Source organism: Equus caballus, chromosome 20 (genome assembly GCF_041296265.1).
Source record: "Equus caballus isolate H_3958 breed thoroughbred chromosome 20, TB-T2T, whole genome shotgun sequence".
Classification (NCBI taxonomy): domain Eukaryota; kingdom Metazoa; phylum Chordata; class Mammalia; order Perissodactyla; family Equidae; genus Equus; species Equus caballus.
In genome coordinates, this window is record NC_091703.1 from 24,647,069 (window position 1) to 24,673,999 (window position 26,931).

General features: G+C 40.8%; 1 protein-coding gene across 12 annotated transcripts in view; it reads right to left on the reverse strand.

Annotated features, from left to right (window-relative positions):
• CMAH (cytidine monophospho-N-acetylneuraminic acid hydroxylase) overlaps positions 1-26,931 on the reverse strand; it is a 351,661-nt gene that overhangs the window by 127,865 nt on the left and 196,865 nt on the right. For 2 of the 12 annotated variants that reach the window (XM_023624544.2, XM_070244985.1), the window contains exon 1: positions 10,760-11,382. The exons of 5 other annotated variants lie outside the window; for them this stretch is intronic. In XM_023624544.2, coding sequence (XP_023480312.2) covers positions 10,760-10,911 — 152 coding nt within the window. In that variant the 5' untranslated portion in view covers positions 10,912-11,382. Of the gene's footprint in view, positions 1-3,964; positions 4,400-10,759; positions 11,383-13,754; positions 13,878-26,931 lie in introns of those variants that run through there. 5 more of the 12 variants (XM_070244991.1, XM_070244989.1, XM_070244990.1 and 2 more) reach the window with 5 other exon arrangements.

Consider the following 26,931-nt stretch of genomic DNA (forward strand, 5'->3'; position numbering starts at 1 on the left):
TTTAATTTCCGTATTTGTACGAGGTTTAAGAACAACTGGCTGGAGAAACATTCGGGATCAGCTATTTGTGATTCTGTTCACGGCCTGTGTGAATAGCTGCATCCTATCTGACAAGAAGGGGACTCAAAAGGAGTGAGTGTTGTTCCTTCTTCTGTGAGAGTTGCTGGATTATTCATCTTCCTTTCTGGACCCAGGAGAAAGCCAAGAGGAAGTTTGTTTTTCAGTCATTCTTGACTAGCACATTATAGGTTGCTCTTTGTGTGTGTGTGTGTGTGTGTGTGTGTGTGTGTGTGTGTGTGTGAGGAAGATTGGCCCTGAGTTAACATCAGTTGCCAATCCTCCTCTTTTTGTTGAAGAAGATTGTCACTGAGCTAACATCTGTGCCAATCTTCCTCTATTTTTTTTTTGCACATGGGATGCTGCCTCAGCATGGTTTGATGAGCAGTGTGTAGGTCCACGTCTGGGATCCAAATCCGTGAACCCAGGGCCACTGAAGCGGAGCACACAAACTTAACCACTAGGCAACCAGGCCGGCCCTAGTTTGCTCTTTATCCGCACTGTGACTAATTTCAGCTGAGGCCTCCCCATCGGGTATAAACACCAGGGTTACTAGCCTAACAACTGGCCAGGCAACTCTGCCATTCCATAGCTCTTGGGCATCTTTCAAATCTATTCCAGAAGCCCTCTCTCAAGTTAATCCCCAACCCTCTAAGCATCAAGGCATTTAGTCTAAATCCTTAAGGGAAAACCACAGCTGTGCCTTCCTACCACAAATAACATGTCAGTTCAGCTAAACACTTACAGGGTACCTTTGGGTGTTAGGTCCTAAACTGAGTGCTAAGGATACGAAATCAAATAAGATACAGTCCCTGACCTTCAGGAGCTCACAGCCTAGTGAAGGAGACAGAAATCTAGTGAGAAAAAGTCAGCAAAGTGTGACAAGTGACCAATTCTTCCATCTTGGTTCCAGACTTCCTCCTCCAGTCTATGGTCTCAGGAATCTTAGGCTATTGTCCCTTTCTCTCCTAATTCTTCAATCTTTCCTCCCTACCAGCTCCTTTCATTTAGCATTTAAATATATGCAAGTCTCTCCTATTTTTAAAACTATCACCCTTTCTTAACTCACTATTATCTCCCAGCAATGATTCTTTCTCTTCCCTTTCACAGCCAAACCTCTGGGAAGAGTAGTATTCATTCACTGTCTGTCTGTCTGTCTGTCTCTCTCAGTCTTACTCCTCTCTTTTTACTTTCCATTAAAATGTCAGATTTGATAATGCCTCTTCCCTACTTTAAACTCTCAGTGATTCCCCACTTCCTTGAGGATAAAGTCCAAACTCCTGAGCACAGCCTCTAATGTGCATGCTGGTCAGACTTCTACCTACCTCTCCAGCCTTATGTCCCACCCCTCTCCCCTGCCCTCTCTCTGTCCTGGCCAGTGGGATGTTCCCATAGTTTTTCTACTGTTCCATGGACTTTCTCATTTCAGCTGTTCCCTCTGCTTGGATATTCCCTCTCCCCATCTTTGCCAGGCTGACTCCTACTCACTACTCAGATTTCATCTTAAATGCCACTTCATCTAGGAATCTCTGATACACAAGGATTTGGTTAAATCCCAGTATAAGATCCTATACCATGTAGAACTCTGCATTTGTCCTTCTTTACATCCAGCACACCTACTATTACTCCTTCAATGTCCGTCTTCGTCTCCTGACATTAAGCTAAATGAGAGCAGGGGGCATGCCTGTCTTGCTCATTGCTGCGTCCTCAACACCTAGCATGGTGCCTATCTATGAATGACTGAAGGAATAAATGGAGGAATAATGAATGCGCTGAATACCAGAAAAACAACAGAGGGACACCTAAGCCCACTGTCAGAGGGAAACGAGGGTGAGGCCTTTTCCAAATCTATATTACTGTAATTTCGAGAGGAAACTGAGTCAAAACTGGAGGAAGAGTTTATAGAAAGAGACGGATGTTTGGAAAGGACAGGTATATTTACAGGAAACAACTAAGGAGAGCACAATGGGTTTTAAGAGAACCATTGTTATTCTGAAGTGTTATAATATAAAATACAACAGGATCCTGGGTGTGACAATATTCAATAACTCTGGCTGGCAGTGTGGTTCGTGCTTTAAGGAAATATTGGTTATATTAGATAAATTCATGCTGCATATTTTTAGCTAAGTAAAAGTGTTGCAGGATAGACACAAACAATAGTTTCTGTGATGAGGCATTTGAAATTAGCTGATCTCCCAAAACCAATACAGCCTGGACCTAGGAATCGAGCCTTTATACAAACAAAAAATTGACCTACAGACGAAAGTAATCTACAAGCTTTTTAAATCATAGAGCTTAGAGCTGAAAAGGACCAGATACTATCCAGTCCAATCCTACCACACCACTCTCCCCACCTGCATCTTGTACAATAAAGGAAACTGAGGCCATAAGAAGTTAAGTCACTTTCCTAAGATTACACATCCAGTTAGTGTCAAACGTGGTAATAGAAACTAGGTTTCCATGTCAATGAAACCGAATTCTTTCTGATCCCTGATTCCATCAATTCTAATTTTATGGAATTTATAAGCCTTCTCCAAACCACAGCCTGAAAAAGCTTTTTTGGAAACCCTTACCTCCCTCCAGTCTCTGATCCTGATTCTCCAAATGGCACATCCTGCATAAAGACAAGCCTTCAGGGGCTGTGCATCCCAATAACACCTTCCCCTCACCACCCACCCTGCCGAAAGGCTTAGGAGGGGGTGACAGTAGTAACTGAAGAACTTTGAATAACTCCTTGACATGATATTCTCTTCTGTGGCATTAGGTCACATTGTCCCCATCTGTCCATTCTGAGTTCTGGGAAAATCAGTCTCTTCACTGTCATAGAATATTGGGGGAAACTTCTTGTGCTTTAAAAACTTACTCAAGATGATCCAGCAATTTCACTCCTAGATATATATCCAAAAGATTTTAAAGCAGGAACACAAACAGATATTTATATACCAATGTTCAGAGCAGCATTATTCACAACAGCCAAAAGGTGGAAATGACTCAAGTGTCCATCAGCAGATGAGTGGATAAACAAAATGCAGTCTACATAGATATACAGTGGAATATTATTCAGCCATTAAAAGGAACAAAATTCTGATATTTGCTACAACATAGCTGTAACTCAAAAATATTATGCTAAGTGAAATAAGCCAGACAAAAAAAATATATATATTGTCCAATTCCACTTAGATGAGATGCCTAGAATAGGAAAGTTGAGGCAGAATTGTAGAATTGGGTTACCAAGGGCTGGAGGGAGGGAGTAAGGGGGAGTTATTGCACAGTTTCTGTTTGGGATGATGAAAAAGTTCTGGAAATAGCCAGTGGTGATGATTACACAACCTTGTAAATGTACTTAATACCATGATCGTATGTGAAAAATGGTCAAGATGGTAAATTTTATGTTATATTTTACCACAATAAAAAAAGTTACTCAGCAGCTTCTGGTTCCAGCTAAGATGGAATCCTAAAGCATGTTCAAGTAACTCACAGGAAGGTACAGAAAGAGAAACAGACAAACAAGAAATAGAGGAAACAAACAAACAAACCCACAATGGCAGATATAAGCTTTAACATATCAACAATTACCGTAAATATAAGTATTCTAAATACACCAATTAAAAGACAGAAATTGACAGAGGGAATATAAACCATGATCCAACAATATGCTGTTTATAAGAGATTCATTTCAGATAAGACACAGGTGGTTGAAAGTAAAGGAATAGAGAAAGACACGTCATGCATACATTAAACAGAAAGAGCAGGATTTGACTATGTTAATATCACTGTCATCAGTAATCATTAATTTTGAGCCATACTTTAAAATTTTAACTTGTAGATAGAAAAAAGTTAATATTTAAGGTTAAACAGAGTCATATTACAATTTTCCAAATAAGCCAACACTGATAAAGCACATTACCTTAATTCAGGGGCCCTCTTAATAAAACACCAGTGTCCTTTTCCTGTCTTGCATAAAGACTGCCTGCTAGGATGAGAATGGACACACATTCTCTTCCTCTATGGCGGCAGCTGGTTCCTGTGGTGTCAAATGCTGTTCTGCCGGACTCTCCTATTCACGCACAGCCTGTCCGGATGGCTGCAGTCAATCTAGGATTGACTCCATTCTCGTGTGTATTGGGGAATGGAGTCCAGCGATGACGTAAATGAACGAGATGGTCCGGACCTGTCCTACTGTCTATGGAGCAGCGGAAGTGGGGGTAGGGGGCCCAAAATTTTGTTTAAGTTGCATAATTGCAGCCATGGGAGCAGCAGTTTGAGGCTAATTCTCTTGGTTCCTCTTCTCCTTCAGTTTGAGTTCAAGAAGAGAGTCTCTGGGATGACACCCTGATCTGATGCACAGGACAAGGAACTATCTAGCATCTGAATAAGAGAAGTGTTTCCCAGGCCCAAAGAACTTCCTCATCCCCTTCTCACTTACACTTAGAAGACTGTGGCCCTGGGTATATCTTCTTTCCTTACGAGGTCTGTTCCATTTCTAGTTTCCAATCTACCAAGCCCTTAATTTCTTATGGGAACATGGAGAAGCAGGATTTTTAGCTTAAAAGGGGTAAATGTTGTGTAAGTGTGACTATAGTTTCCGGGATGAGAAGTTAAATGTAAAATTGTGAGAATAATATAAACCCAGTGTGTATATCCTTTCAGAGCTAAACTCAATGAAGAAAGTATGATATTGACTAATACTTAATGATTGCCACTTGCAAGAAATGTGGATATCCTGTTGAAATGGCCAGGTTTGGGGTCCAGGTTTTATATCTAGAGGTCATACCTAGAATGCAGTAAAGGCATTTCTAGCCACTCATCTTCCTGGTGATCTTCCTAAGTATAGAGAAAGCATTAAGAGGAATATGCTAACTTTGTGTGTGGTCAGACTTAGGGTCAGCAATTTTAAAGATCATAATAAATAATTTTTCTTAGGATATTTACTTCCAGAGCACCTACAATAAATGAAGGATATATGAGTAAATGGTCACTAAAACCCGACTCTAGTTTTGAGAGAGAAATGTGTTATCCTCTATCATTCCAGCAGTTCCAGTCTTATGCTACATTTTTCTAGTGAGAAACATTTGACCAAGCATCTTTTCAGAAATTAAAAGAACGAGTTTATAGGAATTAAGGAAAGTGGCAGATTGTATTTCCAAAGATGACCGCACCTTCCCACAGGCTATTCTTACTATTTGACTGACATTCCTCCCACTGAGATGTATGTGTTCCCTCCCCTTGTATCAGGGTGGGATCTTCTGATTGCTCCCAAACAAAAGAGTATGAAGGAAGTGATGCCATGTGGCTTCTGAAGCTAGATCTAAAATAGCACAGCTTCCACCTGGCCCTCTGTCTTTGGGACCTGTCCTTGGGAGCACGTGACCATGTTATGAGGGAGCGTAAGCTACAGGAAGGAGCCCCATGTAGGTGTCTGGCAACTCCAGCTAAGGGCTCAGCCTCCATCGATCCCAGGCATGTGAGGGAGAGAGCTTTCCAATTATTCCATCACCAGCTGCTCAAGTCTTCCAGCTGAGGCCCCAAATGGCAGGTAGCAGAAGCAAGCTGTCTCTGCTGTGCCCTGAGGATGCCTGACCCACAGGCTCTGTGAAGATAACAAAGGATGGCTTTCACTACTGAAAAAAAAATTACTCAAGTAATATTTAAATTAAGTTCCTATTGTTAAAAAATGAAAACTTTACGGATATTGTCATGCCATAGGGTCACAGACACACAACACTTGTACCACCCAGTACAGGGATAACAGAGTCTATTAGAGGAAAATTTATAGAGAATAGAGAACATGGAACCGCCAAACTCTCATTTCCCCACAGCATGGGCCAGGTATAGACCGTCTGTATGCACCATAGGCAACGTCTAGCAGAGAACACTCAACCTCTGAGAGTAGTCTGGACTCACAAGAGAAAGGACCTGCTTCACACCACATTACACATTTAAGTTGCTATGAAACCTACGTTGGCCTATAGAATACTTAGGTTCTCTAGGTCATAAGAAATGAATGACAGGATCTCTAGGCCCAGGAAGAAGAGTGGGGAGAATACATATTGAGGGCCTGAGACTACACTGAAGGTCAAAGTCTGCATACAGAGGGCCCTGGAACCATCTTGAAAAGCCTCTGTAAACCCAGAAAGCTTTTATCTTTCTGGTGCTCCTTTGCAGACTGGCTGGGGCCAGCTCAGCCTGGCAGAAGGAGATAGGTGTGGAGGTCATCCAGATTAGTTTCCCAGCAGAGATAAAAAGAAGAGAGTGAAAATCTCCCCTAACCTCTTCCTCTGCCTTCTCCCCATCAATTAAAACAAGATTGAGTCATTTTTCCCCCTTCAGATTGACCAAATTTTAGAGATGAATATTATGCAGCATTGGTGAGACATTCAGAAAGGTTCTGCTCATAATACTCATAGGAGTATAAACTGGTAGCTTTGTGGGGAAATTTGAGACTATCTACAAATTTTGAATGCGAACATCTTTTGACTCAGCAACTCTACTTCTAGTAAAATTTTTTAAAGAAGTACTCCAGCACTTGTACAAAAAGATGTCTGTTGCAACAAAATGTTGGAAAGACCAATAGGAATGAGCAAATAAATTATGGCACATTGTTCTGTGAAATACTATGCAGTAGTTAAGAATGAAGCACAGGGGCCGGCCCCGTGGCCGAGTGGTTACGGTTGCGGGCTCCACTTCGGCGGCCCAGGGTTTCACTGGTTCGGATCCTAGGCACAGTCATGGCACCGATCATCAGGCCATGCTGAGGTGGCGTCCCACATGCCACAACTAGAAAGACCCACAACCAAAATATACAACTATGTACAGGGGGGATTTGGGGAGAAAAAGCAGAAAAAAAAAAGAATGAAGTCCAGTAGTTTCCCCTCATCTGTGAGAGAGACGTTCCAAGACCCCCAGTGGTTGCCTGAAACCACACATAGTACCGAACTCTCTATATATATCATGTTTTTTCCTATACACACATATTTCAGGTGTGACAGCAAAACTAGCAAACAGTTCTTTTTCCTTCTCCACAATTTCACAGATAGAAGATTCATTCGTACCGTAGATCTTCAGTACTTCAGTATATGATTTCTTTTCTTTCCTTAGTAAGTCAAGAATTTTCACCTTTTCACATAAAGGAAGCACTTTATGGCTTCTCTTTGGCATATTCCAATTGCCAGCATCACTACTCTTGCACTTTGGGGCCGTTATTAAGTAAAATAAGGGTTACCTGAACAGAAGCACTGCTATACCCCAACAGTCGATCTGATAACCAAGGTGGCTACTAAGTGATTAACGGCGGGGAGCATGTATCCATGGATACGCTAGACAAAGGGGAGATGCACGTCCTGAGCGGAATGGAGCAGGACAGGCTGAGATTTCATCACACTACCCAGAACAGTGAACAATTTAAAACTTATGAATTGTTTATTTCTGGAATTTTCCATTTAATATTTTTGGACTGTGATTGACTGTGGGTAATGGAAACTGCAGAAAACAAAACTGTGAATAAAGGAGGACTACGGTAGATTTATAGGTACCAACATAAATATTGCTCTACAACACATTTTTGATCATTTATATTTTTTGATTTGGAATGGGCAAAAAATTCCTACTTAATAATTACTTCGGTTTAAAATTAATATCCAATTTACTAATGCTACAAAATTGCTACACTGTTGCTGGTAGTGATACATATTTGCTCACCAGCAGGTGAAGCCTTGAATAAATTGATTATATTTGAATCCCCAGAGTGTCTTAGAATCTAGTACATTATAGGTACTCAAGAACTGTCCAATTAATGAATGAAACAGTCAGGCCAGCAGCTCCAAGATTTCTTCCAGCTCCAGATCTTTGATTCTAACTGGGGAAAAACTGTTCTTATTAGTAAAATGGTCATGACAATACCTACGTCACAGAGGGGCTGTGATGATAAAACAAATAGGTAAAATTGAGTCCTAAGTTATAATTTGATATGCAACTTCTAGGAACTATTATGTTGTTGGTCTTCACTGGATAAAAATTACTTCTCTGCCAAGTTCAGAGGCACTCTGGGAAGTTTGAGAGAGCCTCATTTCAGTGTGTATGTAGGAGGAGGGGAGAGGCATGAAAGAGGGGGCAGAAAGAAGGGTCAACCATTAAGAACACTGCCAGAGTTGAGGCTAAAGAGGGGGCTGATGGCAAATGCCAAGCCTGAATGCTTAGCCATGTTAAAAAAAAAAAAGTAATTATAGGGGACTTATAGGGGACTGGTCTGGTGGCGCAGCGATTAAGTTTGCACGTTCTGCTTCAGCAGCCCGGGGTTCGCTGGTTCAGATCCCAGGTGTGGATATGGCACCGCTTGGCTAAGCCATGCTGTGGCAGGCGTCCCACATATAAAGTAGAGGAAGATGGGCATGGATATCATGGCCAGTTTTCCTCAGCAAAAAGAGGAGGATTGTCACAGATGTTAGCTCAGGGCTAATCTTCCTCAAAAAAAAAAAGAGAGAGAAAAGTAATAACAAGAGTTAGGAAAGGCTTTATACTTGTTAAAAGCTTTAAGCATGCACAATATTTAATCCGCACAACCAGGAAGCTCTTGAAGTTGGGTTGGGCCTCCAGAGAAGTTCCAGTCCAGTTTCCTTACCTGATTGTCATCCCTTGCTCATATTTCTTGGGAAACTAAATGGCAGACTTCTAAAAGTAACTGGAACAGAAAGCATCTGTCAAGGTGGGTGTGAGCTCTCTAGGGCTGCCATAATAAATGATAACAAACTGGGGGGCTTAAAATAAGAGAAATGTACCCTCTCACAGGTCTAGAGGACAGAATTCTGAAACTAAAGTGCCTGCAGGATTGGTTCCTTCTGGGGGCTGGAAAGGAGAATTTGTCCACACCTCTCTCCTAGCTTCGAGGCTGGCAATCCTTGGCATCCCTTGGCTTGTAGACCCATCATTTCAGTCTCTGCCTCCATCTTCATGTCACCTTCTTCTCTTCACATGTCTCCTCTCCTGTCTGTGTCTTTTCCTCTTCTTATAAAGACACTTGCCACTGGATTTAGGGTCTACCTGGATAATCCAGGATGGCATCATCTTAAAATCCTTAACTTAATTATATCTACAAAGACCCTTTCCTCAAATAAGGTCACATTCAGAGGTTCTGGGTAGAAATATCTTTGGGGGATGGGGGCAAACATTTAACCCACAACAGCATGTTTGCATGATTTTCGTTCTAGAAGGTCATTAGAACAGAAACATAAAGGGAAGTCAAAGCTAAAAATGAAAAATGTAAAGTTTCCTGGGCAGTTTCGAGTTAGCAGATGTAAGCGGTTTGTGGTATCCTCTTTAAAAATTGACCCTAGCTGGGAATGTTACTAAAACAGACACCACATACTTATCCAGTAAAGCTGATCAGCCTCCCAATTTCTCTTCATAGACTTAGTTAAAGTAAATATTCGCAATTGTAACCTACTGAGATATGTAATTATTGAGAGGAAAAGAGCATAAATAAGCTGCCTAAGAGAGTTTGAGTTGCCATCCACTAAATTTAGATTCTGTTTCCAGTAAGGTGGCAGACTAAAAACCCGAACGAATCCTTTTGGTAAAAACAACTAAAAATCTGAGAAAAATTTTACAAGTCAATGAGCGGTCACAAAAGTAAGGAATTCTCCAGTCAGGGACTGAATGAAGACAAGGACCTCTAGCGGATGTTGAGGCTGCACGCTATATAGCCAGTCATTTACCAAACGAGGAGGGAGGGGAGATGGAGAGTGAGCTTTGCATTTGTGACCTCAAGGGGCTCCAGAGACACAGCCCAGAGCCGCACCCCAAGTTGAGGAGTCTAACGGGACATCTTCCCCCCTAGAAGCTGGGATCCCAGGGGGTTAAACCATCAGTTTAAATTTGAACTTAGAAATAGGCTGGTATCACTCCTCAACCCCTCACTTCTCCTATCTCACTCCCAGCTCTAGAGGACAGAAAAGCAAATCTATTACCTCAAAGTTTAGCGCTACGTAAAAGGGATTAAAAAATAGAAGTTGGCCATCGCAAGTGTTTTCAGCCTGAATTCACACTACCTGGGAGAAGTGGAGAAATCTCTTGGTGAATACTTAATTTAACGTGACCCTAGACTCGCAGTTCCCGGAAACCCAGACGACGCAAAGGAAAACCCTCTCTCAAGCGCTTCACCTCTAATCTGGCTAAAGGTAATTTCCGCAGGTAAACTTCCAAAGCGTGGAGCAGCTCATAGTACAAAATAACTAAACAGCCAAAGCACCGTAAGTAAGGACCAACAAAAACAACAGATTACATAAAAAAGTTCATAACATTATGACTTAACTCTATGTGCCTGAGGCCTGAAAGATGTGTGTGTATGTACATACTTATACATACGTAGTGTATGTATAAAAGAGATAGGCAAATTCGAACCAAGAGCACACTGATATAGCTATACTGACAATAGAGAAAACATATTTTAAGCAACAAAAATTGCCAGAGATAGTTATTTCATAAAGATAAAGGATTCAATTCATCAGAAACCATAATAATTTTAAATTTGCATGCACTAATAATAGCCTCAAGATATACTGACAAAACTATAAAGAGTAAAAGGCAAATTCAAAATCATAGTCGACTTTTAAATACTCCTCTCGGTAACTGATAGAATGAGCAGATAAAAATGTATTTTAAGAATTAGTAAGGAGGACTCACGCGCAGGTGAGGGAGGCCTTCTCACCTGTGGGAGGTAAAGAAGGGTTTTCTGGAGGCAAGTGGCCTGATCAAATTTGTCCTCCGAGATGCAGGCATTGCAGGAGACCAGGCACGTATGGCTGCGATCGCACGGGAGGGAGGGAGAGGCGCCAGAATCAAGAAAACAGAAAGTAGCATCCACCAGAGGCGCCTCGCTGGGAACTACGTGGGAAAAGGAATCACCTCCCAGCGGGCTCGGGCGTAAGGACAGAGACCTCGGGAAAGGGTCCCCTCTGCCGCATCACAGACCATAGGTAACTTCAAGACACCTGGGAGCCCTCCTGGACTCTTTCAAAGAGGCTCACCCCCCCATTTTCTCTGCTCCCGCGCTGCAGGGCGCTGCCGTTAGAGGAAGACTGGCCGCTCCGGGAGCACTTGGAATGCTTCCTGCTCCCTGTCTCCCTCCATGAGGACTCTCACGTCAGCTCTCGTGTGGTGTTTCTTTTCCCTCAAGAAAGGACAATGACTTAACTTGCGCCGTAGCTGGTCTTCAGAAAGAATTTTATGGTATGGTATCTGTATGATACCTAATGATGGTGTCTCTGCAGCTATCAGACTCAGTGAGCCATTGTCAGAAAAATATTAGCCCTTAAAGGTACAAATCAATGTGATATGTCAGGGGGAAAAAATTAGTAAGGATGAAGAGGGGTTGAATATTACAATGAACAAACTTGACCTAATGAAGATAGAGATATATATAGACATATACAGATATATATAAACAAATGGCCAAGGAGGACATGAAAAAGTGCCCAACATCATTAGTCATTGGAGAAATGTAAATTAAAACCAAAGAGAAGTAGGAAACAAAAGCCTCAAGGATGACTTATGTGTTTCCACTTCTGGCCAAGATGGAGTAATGGGAACCAGGTTTACCCTCCTGTTTGAAAAAACAGGACATTATATATATATATAATGCCTCTATACCATGTATAGCATACCACTTAACTGCACAATATACGTTATTTTCCTGCACATAGGTAACAGTTACAATAATCGATTGTACGTAGGCTGAATCTCAACAAATTTCAAGGGAATAAAATATAGAGATATAATATTGCATATATCATAACACAGCTAAGCTCAGAATCAAAATGAAAATAACTAGTAAAACTCACTGTTGGAAATTAAGAAGCATTTATTTCTATAATATATTGGTCAGAAATAAATCATAATAGATCTGAAATTATTTAGAACTAAGTACTAATGAAAACATACACATCAAACTTGGGGAATTCATTGAAGCAGTACTTACAGGGAAATGCTGACATTAGAAAACAAGAAAATCTGAAATTTAATGAGCTAAATACTAATTCTAAGAAGTTAAAAAAAAAGGATTGCAAAATAAACGCAAAGAAAGAGAAAGGAAATAATAAAGAACAGAATTTAATAAAATAGAAAATTAACATACAATAGAGACAATCTATTCAAAATAATCTATTCAAAAGTTAGTGCTTTGTAAAGACCAAAACAAACTTGAAAATCTCTAGTGATATTATTGGTCAAGGAAAAATAAAAAAAGAGAAAAGACACAAGTCACCATTATCAGGAAGAACGAAGAGGATATAGTATAGATTCTGCAGACATTGCAAAGATAAAATATTATAAAAACCATTGTGCCAATAAATATAAATATATAGATGAAATGGATAAAATCCTAGAACGTTAAATCTAGTGTATTGCATCAAAATTCAATTATATAATTTATAAATTAAAACCCTGCATAAATAGTAACATTAAAATATCAAAGATAGGAAGACGGTTGTTAAGGTATCAGTTTTCCCCCAAATGGATCTGTTCATTCAATAGAATTGATGCATTTCCAATCATAATCTCACTAAGCTCTTTTTTGTAGAAAGTGACAAGTTCATTCTAAGATGTGGAAATACAAACAACTTAAATAGCCAATGCAATCTCGAAAAAGGAGGATAAAGTTGGTGGACTTATACTACCTGACTTCAAAACTTTTATTATAAAGCTACAGAATCAAGACAGCATGGTACTGGTAAAAGACTAAAAACTTAGATTAATGGAGTGGAATAGAAGGCATTTGTTAGTTTTCGACAAATGGTACTGGAACAAATGGATGCTCATAGGGCGAAAAAAATTAACCTTGATCCCTATCTCATGCCATATACAAAAATTAATTTGAAATAAACATAGACATAAAGCAAACATTAAACTATAAAGCTTTTAGAAGTATAGAGAATAACTCATGACTTGGAGGTACACAAAGATTTCTCAGAATTGATACAGAAATCATTACCATAAAAGAGAAATTAATAAATTAGACTTCAAAACTTTTTAAACTTCTGCTTAAAGAAAGACGTTGCTAAGAAAATGACTTGGCAAGCTATGGACTGGGAGAAAATATTTGCAAAATACACATCTGATAAAAAAACTCGTGTTCATGATATACAACTCAAGAATTCCTACAGCTCAAAAATAAAAAGAGAAGCAACACAATTAAAAAAAATAGGGGCACATGTGTACAGTGACAGATGGCAACTAGACGTCTGGTGGTGAACATGGTGCAGTCTATACAGAAGTGGAAATATGATGTACACCTGAAGTTTATATAATGTCATAAACCAATGTGACTTCAATAAAAAGGACAGGCAAATGATTTGGACATTTTATCAAAAAGATAAACAATTAATGAGTACGTGAAAAAGTACCCATCATTAGTGATCAGAGAAACGTAAATTAAAACCAAAATGAGTAAATTAAAACTTACAAAAATGTAAATTAAAACTAAAAATGAGTAAGAAACAAAATCATCAAGAATGACTCATATATTACCACTTCTGGACAAGATGGAGAAACAGGGACCAGATTTACCCTCCTGTTTGAAACAACCAAACAAAAAGGACAAGATATATGGAAGAACAATTCTCAAAGTCAGACAACGAATCTGAACAGTGGTGATCTCTAAGAAACAGTGAACAAATGAGGTGAGCTGGAAGATGGCCCCAGCTTACTGTTTGGAGAGTCTCCAGGTCACAGAGCAGGGAAGGGACACGTTTCTGGAAGTCTCCTTGAGCTGAGGAAACAGCTGAGCGTCTGATGAGGTTGAGCTGGCTACACCTTCTGGGGCAGAATACGAAAGAGCCCTGCCCCGAGAGAGAACTTTGAGATCTGCAGAGGGCGCCCTTAAGTATTCAGCTGAGGACTCAGCAGTGCGTGTGTATGAGGAAAATACCCAGGGCCAGGCAAAGAACCACCTGCCACGATTTGAGGAAACAATCACCAGCCGTCACGCAGCCCTGGGAGTGGTGCAAATCTGTGACTCCCTGGAACCCCATGTTTCACGAAGGCAGCATACTGATCAGTCTCTGTATCCCAAACCTTAGCCCTTAGAAGGTACCCCCAAAATGCCTGTGCGATTGAACTGCTAACTCTCAGCAATATATTTCAACAGATTAGAGTCAACCGTGTACCAAGCACTTGGAGTCATTAATGTCACCTGACCAGCCTAAGACAAAGTGTGACTTAGGAAAAGTTTCTTTTAAGTGTGAACACCTCTCTGTACTCTTCAAAGCTTGCCACCATTACCTCCATTGTCCCCTGCCAACAACTCTGCCCCTACCCCACTCCTGTCAGCTCCCTGGGTGCTCCTTCTGGCCTGCCATCCCCAAGCTCTGGGACTTTTCCTTACTGCTACTGCCTGTCAATCCTGCCCCGCATCTCATTCCTTCAGGATCAGTCCCTCTGCTTCTCAAAGTGGCAGCCAGCCTTTCACAGCCCAATCTGTGCTAATGTGTGATAAGCTAGGAATAAAGGGTTTTTACCTCTGGCGCTCTCTGTCACATCTTCCCTTTCCAACACCCTTCCTCTCCCGATGTGCTATATTACTTCATGGTTGACTGCACTTTCCCCAGAGACACCATATCTCAGCACAGGAAGGGCTGCAGTGGTGGAAGTTGCTCGTACTCCGGCAGACACAAAGAAGAGTTTGGAGCAAGCAGGCCTGACCATGCCCGCTTAAATCCCATCAAGGACAAAGTCACTTCTTTTTCCTCTACATAGGGCCCACCCCCGACAAGACTCTAAACTCAATATCCAAAACAACTCAGCATTTCACAGGGGCGTAAATGCCCTATGTGTATGGAGGAAGGAAGGATAGGAGGGAAGTGAGAATAAAGAAATATCATTCAACAAACCCTCATTCAATATCTCCTACGTATCGGGCATTGCTCTAGGGGTGAGGGATAAAGCAGTAAACAAATAGTTTTGTTCCCTTTACGTGAGCGGTCCTCAAAATTTCCCCACCATGGAAATTTCCACCTTGGAACTTTGAGTTTGTATTTTCAAAAAGCTCCCCAGGTTATTTTGATTATCAGCCAATTGGAGGAACCACTGTGGAAGCACCAAGTTGAGATTCTCCTTGTCAACTAAGAAAGCAACTACGATATTCTCTGCTGCTGATGTTGAGAAGCCAGTTTTGTTAAATATCAAGATGCTGCTCTTCACACACTACACCTGCATCCAGGGCCTGTCTGAGGCAAACGGGAGGTGGGCAATGTTGGCCTTTGGTGTCTCCAAGGTCTTTCCCCAAACACCCAGGGCTTTCCTGATCTTCTCTATATGCCTGTGGCTCGTGCAATCACCTGCACCTGCACCCCTGAGTAAGTTCTCCAAGTTCTAGGTATTTATCAACTCCCTCGCCACCTGCCCATCAATTACATCTGACAATATAACGTGTGTTGAGAACTTTTCATAAGCCAGGTGTGTTCTTACTGATTTACACACATTTTATCATGTAATCCTAAAAACAACTCTATGTAGTAGGTATCATCTTTGCTTTACAGATGAGGAAAGTGAGACACAGAAAGAGCATATAACATGGCCATTGTTACTAAGAATGAGGTCATTCTTTAGGTATTAAGATGACTTGTTCACTTCTGTATCCACGGTACTTGCAATAACACCTAGGTCATCGTAGGCACACCACAAATGTTTATTGAAAGAATGCGTGTTATGGGCATAATTATCCCATAACACTTCACTGCATACATGGTTGCCCTATAAAGGCTTGCTATGTGGTTTGTGGCAAATAGAAACTAAAACATTTACCATCATACTATATTGCCTCCCACCTCAGGTAAATTGAATGAATAAATGACCTCCTGACTGGAATAACATATTTGAAGACACAGGTCACAAAAACAAAGAGAGCCGCTTATAAAAATTAATCATAAATTACATTGTGTGCTTTCTACCTTAGCTTCTATGAACAAAAATTGAATGTCATGGACACTTAAGAAAGAATAAGCAACATGATCACACTTTTTCTTAATTTGTTATACAGTGTTCCAGATCCCTGTTGGGTTTGGCCTTATAGCTAACCAAATTATAGCACCTCAAAGTGAGTGGGAAGTCTCTGGTGCTAGTCCTGGGCTTGATTTCCTTGGCTCCACACTCATTTTCCAAAATTGATTTATGATCCATAGGACCTATTTGATTATGTTATGACTCAGAACAATATAATCATGAGATTTAAAAAAAAAATTCAGAATTTTATATGTCAAAACATGTGATAGAGCCAGCCCTGATGGCCTAGAAGTTAAAGTTCAGTGCACTCTGCTTTGGCAGCCCGGGTTCAGTTGCCAGGTGCCGAACCACACCACTCGCCTGTCAGTAGACATGCTGTGGTGGCAGCTCACGTAGAAGGACCAGAAGAACCCACAGCTATACACAACTATGTACTGGGGCTTTGGGGCTGGAGGAAAGGAAGGAAAAAGGAGGAAGATTGGCAACAGATGTTAGTTAGCTTAGGGTGACACTTTCCCTCCAAAAAAAAAAATCTTGCTCTTTTCAAAAAAAAAAGTGCTCATCCTTTGTTTCAGTAACTGTCATTGCAAGAATGCTTCTGTTACTTTAAGGAATTAAGTATTTTGATCATTTGGACTAGGTTATTAGACACAAAAGAAAAAAATATTTTCTTAAAGGCTTGTGTATTATAAAAGTACATACATATTCATTGTAAAAAGAAAAGACGGCCTGCCTGATGGCGCTGAGGTTAAGTGCACATGTTCCAATTCAGCGGCCCAGGGTTCACCAGTTCGGATCCCAGGTGTGGACATGGCACCGCTTGGGACACCATGCTGTGGTAGGCGTCTCACATATAAAGTAGAGGAAGATGGGCACGGATGTTAGCTAAGGGCCAGTCTTCCTCAGCGAAGAGAGGAGGATTGGCAGCAGATGTTAGCTCAGGGCTGATCTTCCTCAAAAAAGAAAAAAAAACAGACTATTTTTTATAAAACAATTTATTTTATATATTTATATATTTATTTATATATATTTACATATATTTATATATACATATATTTATATATTTATTTATTTTATTAAAAAAGAGAGTATTTAAGGTGAAGTCAAATCTCTGTTGTTCCATCTCTGTCATCCTGCCCCTGGAGGCAGCCACTAATGACAGGTTGATATTTATCTTTCTGGAAATTATGAAAAACAGACTTAACTTGATCCACTCTCCCCCCTTGTCAGATTCAACACTAAATGGCCACTTAAAAATTATAACCACTCTCGTTTTTTAAATTTTCCAGTAGAGAGAATCTCAAACCCCCACAAACATAGACAAAATGATATAATGACACCCCATGTACCCATCACCCAGCCCAACAACCATCAACCCAGAGCTAACCCACGGCCCCATCCAAACTCTCAGCCACTTCCCTCTATCCAGTGTCATTTGAAAGCAAGTCCCTTATATCATCCATATGTGTTTACATATGAATCTCTAAAAGGAATGACTTTTTAAGATTTTATTTTTCCTTTTTCTCCCCAAAGCCGCCCGGTACATAGCTGTACACTTTTAGCTGTGGGCCCTTCTAGCTGTGGCATGTAGGACGCTGCCATAGCATGGCTTGATGAGTGGTGCCATGTCTGCATCCAGGATCCGAATCAGCAAAACCCTGGGCCGCCAAAGTGAAGCACAAACCCAACCACTTGGCCATGGGGCAGGCCAGGAAAGATCTTTTTTTAACAAAACCATCTACCAATATTATATCTAATACATTCCTTAATATTATTAAATAACCAGTGTTCATATTTCCAGTTGTCTTTTAACTGTCATAAATAGAGATTTTTTTTAGCATTAAAAAAAATTCAGGACCTAAACAAACTCCACGCAATATGATTGGTTGCTATATCTTTTTTTTTTTTGAGGAAGATTGGCTCTGAGCTAACATACATGCCCATGCCTCTACTTTATACATGGGACACCTGCCACAACATGGCTTGACAAGCAGTGCGTAGGTCCGCACCCGGGATCCAAACTGGCGAACCCTGGGCCACTGAAGCGGAACATGCGAACTTAACCACTGGGCCAGCCCCTGGTTGGTATATCTTTTAAGTCTCTTTTCATTAATAGACTCCCTTCCATCTATTTTCCCCTTACAATTTATTTGTAGAAAAAAACTAAGTTGTTGGACCCTCAGTGCTTTACACCGTTTGGATTTTGCATATTGCATCCCTGTGGTATAATTTAACATGTCCCTCTCTCTTCTTGTTTCCTTGAGTTGGCTCTAGGGGCTTTATGAGATTCAGGCTCTATTTGTTTTATAAGAGTTTTGCATAGATGATGCTTTGTTTCTTCCATCAGGATACTCATGATGTCAGGCACTCTCTCTCTTTTTTTTCATAGTTTATTGCAGGAATTTAATATACTAATGTGCATGATGAATCATAAAGAAAGAAGGGACACTGTGTTCCACATTCCCCAAACTTATTTAAGATTAAAACAATTTTTGGCAGAACATCTAATAGAGACAGTAGTTAGCATAACATGCTTTGAGAAATGTTGCCCTTTATTAATTGATTAAAGCTTTTCACCTCCAGAGAAGTCAGGGTCTCTCTTTTCGTGATGTTTGCCACCATGGATGTTCAATACTGTGATCCATTATCTCATTAGGGCCTTGCAAGATGGCAAAACCCCATCATTCCTTTGTCAACCATTAACTATAATCTTTCTGTAAGATAAATTTCTCTTTACTACTTAGTTACCCAGTTGTACAGTTCATAAAGCAGAGGGGAAATAAATGCATGATTTTTTCCAAATCCTTCAATTTCTTTTTAGTATCATTGTGAACTTATTGAGTTAAACATATATGATGAGGTTAAATCCTCTCATTATTCTTATTAATGTTCAAACCTTCCCATCCTGGCCAGTGAGAATCTTTTCAAGTTGGCTGCTGTGCAGCATTTTGAGATGATCCCAATAGTATTTGATAGTTTCTTGCCTCTTATATGACAAGATATTCCATGTTCATCTTATAGATTTCCTGCTCCAGACTTCAAATCAGCTATTTTTCCTAAAAGCTTTGGTTCCTTTGGTTGGAAATAGTGTCTGGAAACAATCTGAGTGTTAGAGGTAGGACCACTCTTAAAAGATGTCAATTTGCTCACATTTTTTGGATGCTGTAAAGAATTTTCTGCAAACTATATACAGTTCTAAAAACACTTGATTATTTAAGAATGAATTATTTGGGGGCTGGCCCAGCGGCATGGTGGTTAAGTTCACGCGCTCTTCTTTGGTGACCCAAGGTTCGTGGGTTTGGATCCCAGCATGGACCTACACACTGTTCACTAAGCCGTGCTGTGGCGGCATCCCACATGCAAAATAGAAGAAGACTGGCACAGATTAGCTCAGGAATAATCTTCCTCAAGCAAAAAGAGGAAGATTGGTAACAGATGTTAGCTCAGGGCCAATCTTCCTCACCAAAAAGAGAAAGAAAAAGAATTATCTGGATCTCTTGCTTCTTATAATTGCTTATGTATCTGTGTCCTTCTAAGGCTAGGAGTTTCATAACCATGGCCTCTTTTTTACCAATACCAGACCCAAAGTTTGTGGCAAGCTAGACACTCAGAACACATTCATTGAATGAGAAAAATTAGGCTTTAGAAGCTGAAAGAAACTATCCAAAATGAGTTTCAGAAATATGAGGAAACAAGACTAAGAAAGACAAACACCATATTATTTCACTTATATGTGGAATATAAACAAACACATGGACAAAGAAAACAGTTCAGTGGTTACCAGGGAGGGCAGGGTGGGCAGAGAGCACAGGGGGTGAAGGGGAGCACTTGGGTGGTGACAGAAATATGTCGAACTGAAATTTCACAATGATGTAAACTATTATGAAATCAATAAGAAAAGTAAAAATAAAATAAAATTTTTTTACAAAAAAGAAATACGAGGGAAAATGGCAGCATAATTAGCATAAGTCAGTAGCCTCCGAGGTCATGATTTTAATAGGTTCACCATTTGCTTAGATGTTTAAGTCCCTGCAAGTTTGTTTAAAAAGCAATTACTTTACAGACCTATCCTCTATTTTCAAAAGAGCGCTTCTGTGGAAAGACACCACGTCTTAATTTCCTGCTTCAGGTCACCCTCACCTGAGCCTTTCAACCTAGTTGTGAAATAGAGACAAACATGGGCGAGGCAGGTCTGAGACAGCAGCTGGTAACCATGTCCAAAAGGACTGAAAGTAATGGCGATCCTGCCCCTCCCTGGTGGAGAAGGGGCTTGGCAGTGGCAGGGCTGGGGTGGCAGGTTGGTTGAAAGGTATGAGGCATTTTGTTGGTGGGTGGGGAGGCACATAGATGGAATATGCCTGTAAAGTTGCACATTGGCCCTCAACAGTTTGGAGACTTTGAATGGGAGGGGTAGCATCTGAAGCACAGGCATTGGTAGGACACTGGATAAGGTGACAGAGGTGGATCTGGCTGTTGTTAGGGGACAGGGAATGGATGGGGGTATAAAATTGGCCTTTCTTCCTCTGTCTCCCTCTGCTTCCGCATCTAACTTTCTGCTGAATTTTGCTCATGCAAGCCACATCTTTGCTCTTTCTCCAGTTGTTCCCTTATTCTCTCTCCTTATTCCTCTTTCTGGCCTCTTTTTCCAGGAGTCCTTAATGGGCCATAATTTAGAATAGAGGAATGAGAATTTTTGCTTACTAATGGGGAAAACCCAACTCTGGCTGCCTCTGGCAAAAAAGAGTTATTGTGAGGAGATAGATAGCTCTGAAAATCAATAGGCAAGATAAGAAGACTGGCCTTGGAAGTTGGCAGCACCCAGGGTGGCTCCAGGGGCAAGCTAGCAGGAACGAAAGAATGGTTTCCTGGCAGGAACTCTCTGGTCTGGGGTATTGCTGCTGGGATAAACCCTTTGTCAAAATCTCAAAAGACAGCTTGCTCTGCCAACATCACGAGAGGAGGGAGCTTCTGAAGTGAAAGGGAACCCACTGGATTTACTCTCCTACCAAGACGACACGTGAGGGGGGAAGTGTTTGAAATTGGCTGTGCAGTTAGGAAGAGGGAATGAATGCTGCTCAGCCAAAAACAAGATGATATTTTGACTCAAAGATAACGACATTATTCTTTCTTTGAAAAATGAATAAATATGAAAATAGTGTTAATAATCTTATAACCACACTATTTATTGCTTGTAATCAATGTGCCAAGAATTCTATCATTCATAGTCAGTGTTTCTATTTTCTACGGCAAAGCTATAAAGGCATGACGTAAGGCATGAGGATTTTACCCGTAACTGAAGCTCAGGGAGGTTAAAGTGTAAGGTCACACAGCTAGTAATTGCCAAAGATGGGATTTTAATCCAGGTCTACTGACTTCAAACAAATCACTATTCCACACTGCCTCTCTTATATCCCCCAATCAGGATTAATTTCTCTCCCCTTAAAACTCTAATATCACTTTTGACACCACTTTATTTATCATATTTTGCCATATTAATTTGGCATGTTTCTTTCTTTTTTTTTTTTAAGATTTTATTTTTCCTTTTTCTCCCAAAGCCCCCCAGTACATAGTTGTGTATTTTTAGTTTTGGGTGCTTCCAGTTGTGGTATGTGGGACACCGCCTCACCGTGGCCTGACAAGCAGTGCCATGTGCGCGCCCAGGATCCAAACCGGTGAAACCCTGGGCCACCGAAGCAGAGCGCGCAAACTTAACCACTCGGCCATGGGGCCAGCCTGGCATGTTTATTTTTCACTCATTGTTATCATCACAATTACTTAGTGGTTCGAATTTTGTAATTTCTTTCCTGAATTTTTAAAGTTAATGCTTTCTGTTTATTAAAACAATATATTTTTAATTAAAAGCTTATATCCTGGTTTGGTTTCTCTTCCTCCCATGAGTCAGTGACCTTAACAAAAAAAGCTCCTCGCTCCTGGACTAAGGCCAAGAGTAAAAAATTCCCTTATTAAAATAAGCCAGCCCTGACAAAGTGCTCTCTTCACAGCCCCAAGTTCTTTCACAGCTTCTCTCTACCCCAGTGGAGATCATCAGTCATCAAAGCCTCATCATTTTTTCAACTTTTTATGGAAAATTGACAATATGCAAAAGTAGCAAGAAGTATCAAATCAACTCCCTTGACCCAACTTTAACAATTTGTCTCTACCCACCCACCCTCACACATACACTCACAAGCAGTTCTGTCCTCCCCAGCCCGAAGATTCTAAAGCCCACCCCAGCCATCATGATTTCACCTTCCAATATTTTAGTATATATCTCTAAAAGATAAGGATTCTAATAAACATAACTACAACATCGTTACCAAATCTAACACTTCTGTTCAAAATTCCTTAATATTATCGAATCTCCACTCAGGAGGCAAATTCCCGCAGTTGTCTCACATATATTCTGCACCAAATCAGGATCTAAACCTGGTCCATACCTTACAGCCAAATATTTAGAGACACTTAGAACTGCCCAACCATTTACAATCTCAGTATGGTTTGAACACAGCTTTTTCATTTCAGTTTTCTTCTAGAAATTCGAGTCTCACTGGCCAGTAGTCTAAGCTCGTCTGGGCCCTGAAGCCGCCCTTGGGGCAAGAGTGAAGGGACTCAGGGTCCCTCAGCCCTCAGCTCCAGGTTAAATAGGCCTATCTTGCCATTTAGTTAAGAGAAACTAGCCAGCATTTTTTAATGCTTTTTTGTTCTAAAGGAGGGGAGTTCTCTAGAATGTAGAGTTTGTTTACGGTAGTCTGGTTTATTTTTACTTCAGCTTAGAAATAACCCAAATCGCCATTGGAAGGGAATTGGGTAAACAGACTATGGTATTTCCGAACAACAGGAAACCAAGCCACATTTTAAAATAATGAGGTTGCTCTATATGTAATGACACAGAAATGCCAAGTCCCAGATATATTGGTGAATGAACATGAAACAATATGGGTAATGTGATCCGCTTCTGCCTAAAATTACGTTTCTATATATATATATAACCTGAACGCATAGGCACCAAATCTTGGAGGGAAGATATAAAATTATGGAGAAGTTTCACTTTCCACTTTTGACATTTTTGTGTCATTTAAATGCTTTTACAGCAAGTATATATTAGCTTTAAATGTGAAAACATAGATACTTTCATGTTGAAATATCATGTCTCTGGTGTAGTATATATTATAAATATTTTATATTCATAATGTGTAAAATATTATGAATATTATGAAATGTAATGTATATATTGTATATAAGATAATACTAAATAACCTTCCTTCTTCTTGTAATCTTTCACCAATGTCAGAAATAATTGGGAGTTGACTCTCCCACAGATACACTGTTTTCTTCAACTGGAACAATATTTGAAGACACCACTCAGTAATCTTTCTTCAAGCACAACAACAATATTGGACTATGACTGTGCACCAGACACAGGCCTCCACTTGAGACGCATTACGTCATTTAATCCGCCGGATAATTCTTTGGTGGAAATATCGTTGTCTACATTTTTTTTTTTTTTAAGATTTTATTTTTTCCTTTTTCTCCCCAAAGCCCCCCGGTACATAGTTGTATATTCTTCGTTGTGGGTCCTTCTAGTGGCATGTGGGATGCTGCCTAAGCGTGGTTTGATGAGCAGTGCCATGTCTGCGTCCAGGATTCAAACCAACGAAACACTGGGCCGCCTGCAGCGGAGCGCGCGAACTTAACCACTTGGCCATGGGGCCAGCCCCTCGTTGTCTACATTTTACGTGTCAGGAAACTGAAGCTTAGTCACAAGTCACTTGCTGAAGTCATAGCTGGATCCAAATCTCAGTGTCTTTCATGCCAAGGCCCAGGACCTCACGCTGTAGAGCACACCGACCCCACGCTAGTAAACATAATAAATATAAAAGCAAGGGCAATTTTCCAAAATGCGAAGCCATAATCTTCTCATGCTTCTTGTAAAGTAGCTTTATGGAGCCATTGTGTTAGAAGGCCCCAAGACTGCACCCAGGTTGGATGATTTGTTAGGACTCACAGGCCTCAGTGTATGTTTGGATTTGTGGCCATGATGGCTTACAGTGAAAGCAGACAAAGCAAAATCAGCCAAGGAAAAAGACACATGGGGCAAAGTCCAGAGGAAACGAGGCATGAGCTTCCAGAGCCTTCTCTCAATAGAGTCCCATGGGATGCACTTAATCTCCCAGCAACAAGTTGTGACAACACCTGTGAAATGCTCCCAACCAGGAAAGCTTATTAGAGACTCAGCACCCAGGGTTTTTATTGGGGGCTAGACACATAGGCACCCTCTATTTGGTACTTACCCAAATTCTAGACTCTCAGAAGAAAATCAGGGGTTCAGCATAAACCATACTGTTTGTACAAAAACTTTAGGCGCTGTGATAAAAGCATCTTTTCAAATACCATATCTTCTCAGACAAGGGAAACAAAAGAAAAAATAAACAAGTGGGACTTCATCAGACTAAAGAGCTTCTACAAGGCAAAGGAAACCAGGATAAAAACAAAGACAACCCACCAAATGGGAGAAAATATTTGCAAATCATGTATCTGACCAGGGGTTAATCTCCATAATATATAAAGAACTCACACAATTGAACAACAGAAAAACAAACAGCCTGATCAAGAAGTGGGCAGAGGATATGAATGTACATTTTTCCAAACAAGATATACAGATAGCCGAAAAGCACATGAAAAGATGTTCAACATCAGTAGTTATCAGGGAAATGCAAATCAAAACTACTCTAAGGTACCACGTTATACCTGTTAAAATGGCTATAATCACTAAGACTAAAAATAACAAATGTAAGAGAGGTTGTGGAGAAAAGGAAATCCTCATACACTGTTGGTGGGAATGCCAACTGGTGCAGCCACTATGGAAAACAGTATGCAGATTCCTCAAAAAACTGAAAATAGAAATACCACATGACCCAGCTATCCCACTACTGGGTATCTACCCAAAGAAGTTGAAATCAACAATCCAAAGTGTCTTATGCACCCCTATGTTCATTGCAGCACTATTCACAATAGCCAAGACGTGGAAGCAATCCAAGTGCCCATCAACCAATGATTGGATAAAAAAGATGTGGTATATATTCACAATGGAATACTACTCAGCCATAAAAAAGACAATATTGTGCCATTTGCAACAACATGGATGGACCTGGAGGGTATTATGTTAGGCAAAATAAGCCAGACAGAGAAAGACAAACACCATATGATGTCACTCATATGTGGAAGATAAACACACGAACAAAGAGAATGGTTCAGTGGTTACCCAGGGGAAAGGGTCAGGGGGTGAGCACAGGGAGTGAAGAGGAGCGGACATGGTGATGGATAGGTAATAATGAATAACTGAAATTTCACAATGATGTAAACTATTATGAACTCAATAAAAAAAAGGTTTAGGCACTATGAGCCCCTCTTATCAGTTAATCATGGAGACTTCCCAAATCTAAATTCCCAGTTACTAGCCAAGGGCCAACCTTGTAAGCAGATCTGTCAAAGGATACCATTTAGGCCTGCTGTGTTAACTCTTTTCTACACAGTCGCCAATTAGAAGGAGTCAAGTGCACAATGAAAATAAAATTATGTCATCAGCCTCCAGTCTGCTTCCATGGTGAAAATGGGGAAGCCAATCAATAATGTCTCTTCTCAGGAAACCACATTGTCCCTCCAGAGACTTGGGGATACAGTACAGAACCCTAGGTTACACTTAGAGGCCAGACAGCTCTTTGACATCCACATTCTGTGGACAAAGGCACTGCAGTTCTTGTCCAGTTCTTCATTTTTCACAGCATCTTCCAAGAAAGTTTAGGGCTGATACAAAACAATCCACAGAAACAGTTTTCCCTATGACTCTAGCAGTTCACATTGAATTGCCCTATGTAAGGAAGGTCTTTTTTTTTCTTTTTTTGAGGAAGATTAGCCCTGAGCCAACATCTGCCGCCAATTCTCTTCTTTTTGCTGAGGAACATTGGCCTTGAGCTAACATTCGTGCGCATCTTCCTCTACTTTATATGTGGGACGCCTACCACAGCATGGCTTGCCAAGCGGTGCCATGTCCACACCCAGGATTCAAAGCAGTGAACCCCGGGCCACCGAAGCAGAACGTGCGAACTTAACCGCTGTGCCACCAGACCAGCCCCAGGAAGGTGTTTGATGTACTGGTCGAAGATCTTTGAAAAAGAGATTTGATTTTGAGGGTCTTGATCACTATTACAGCCTTCTCTTTGATAGCCATTTCTGAATTAGATGACTTGTACAAAGAAGGCCAGGTTGGAATAGAACCTAGCCAAGTACCCAATCTCTCAAAAGGTACTGTCCATCCCAGGTTGGTTTGCCATACTTGGGAAATTTTAGCCTTACTGTTGGGGTGATAACTTTTGCCCTATGCTTTCTTTTTTCTTTTGAGGAAGATTAGCCTTGAGCTAACATCTGCCGCCAATCCTCCTCTTTTTTGCTGAGGAAGACTGGTCCTGACCTACCATCCGTGCCCATCTTCCTCTGCTTTATATGTGGGACACCTGCCACAGCATGGCTTTACAAGCGATGCCATGTCTGCACCCGGGATCTGAACCGGCGAACCCCGGCCACCAAAGCAGAAGGTGTGAACTTAACCACTGTACCACCAGGCTGGCCCCTGTCCTATGCTTTTTATGTGAAATACAGCTCTTTATACATCCAGGCATCTACAGCCAGGATATCCTGGATGGTGTCGATTTAGGATATGCTCTCGGACATATGTTCTAATATGATCAGATTGAGAGTTCAGCAATTTGAGACTTGTCCAAAGCACTGGACCAGCTTGTGTGGTCCACATGGAGTTCTTTCCTTGTTTGCAATTCAATCGCTACTGAAAATTACGGAAATGGAGGGTTTGAAGACTGCTGCACAGAT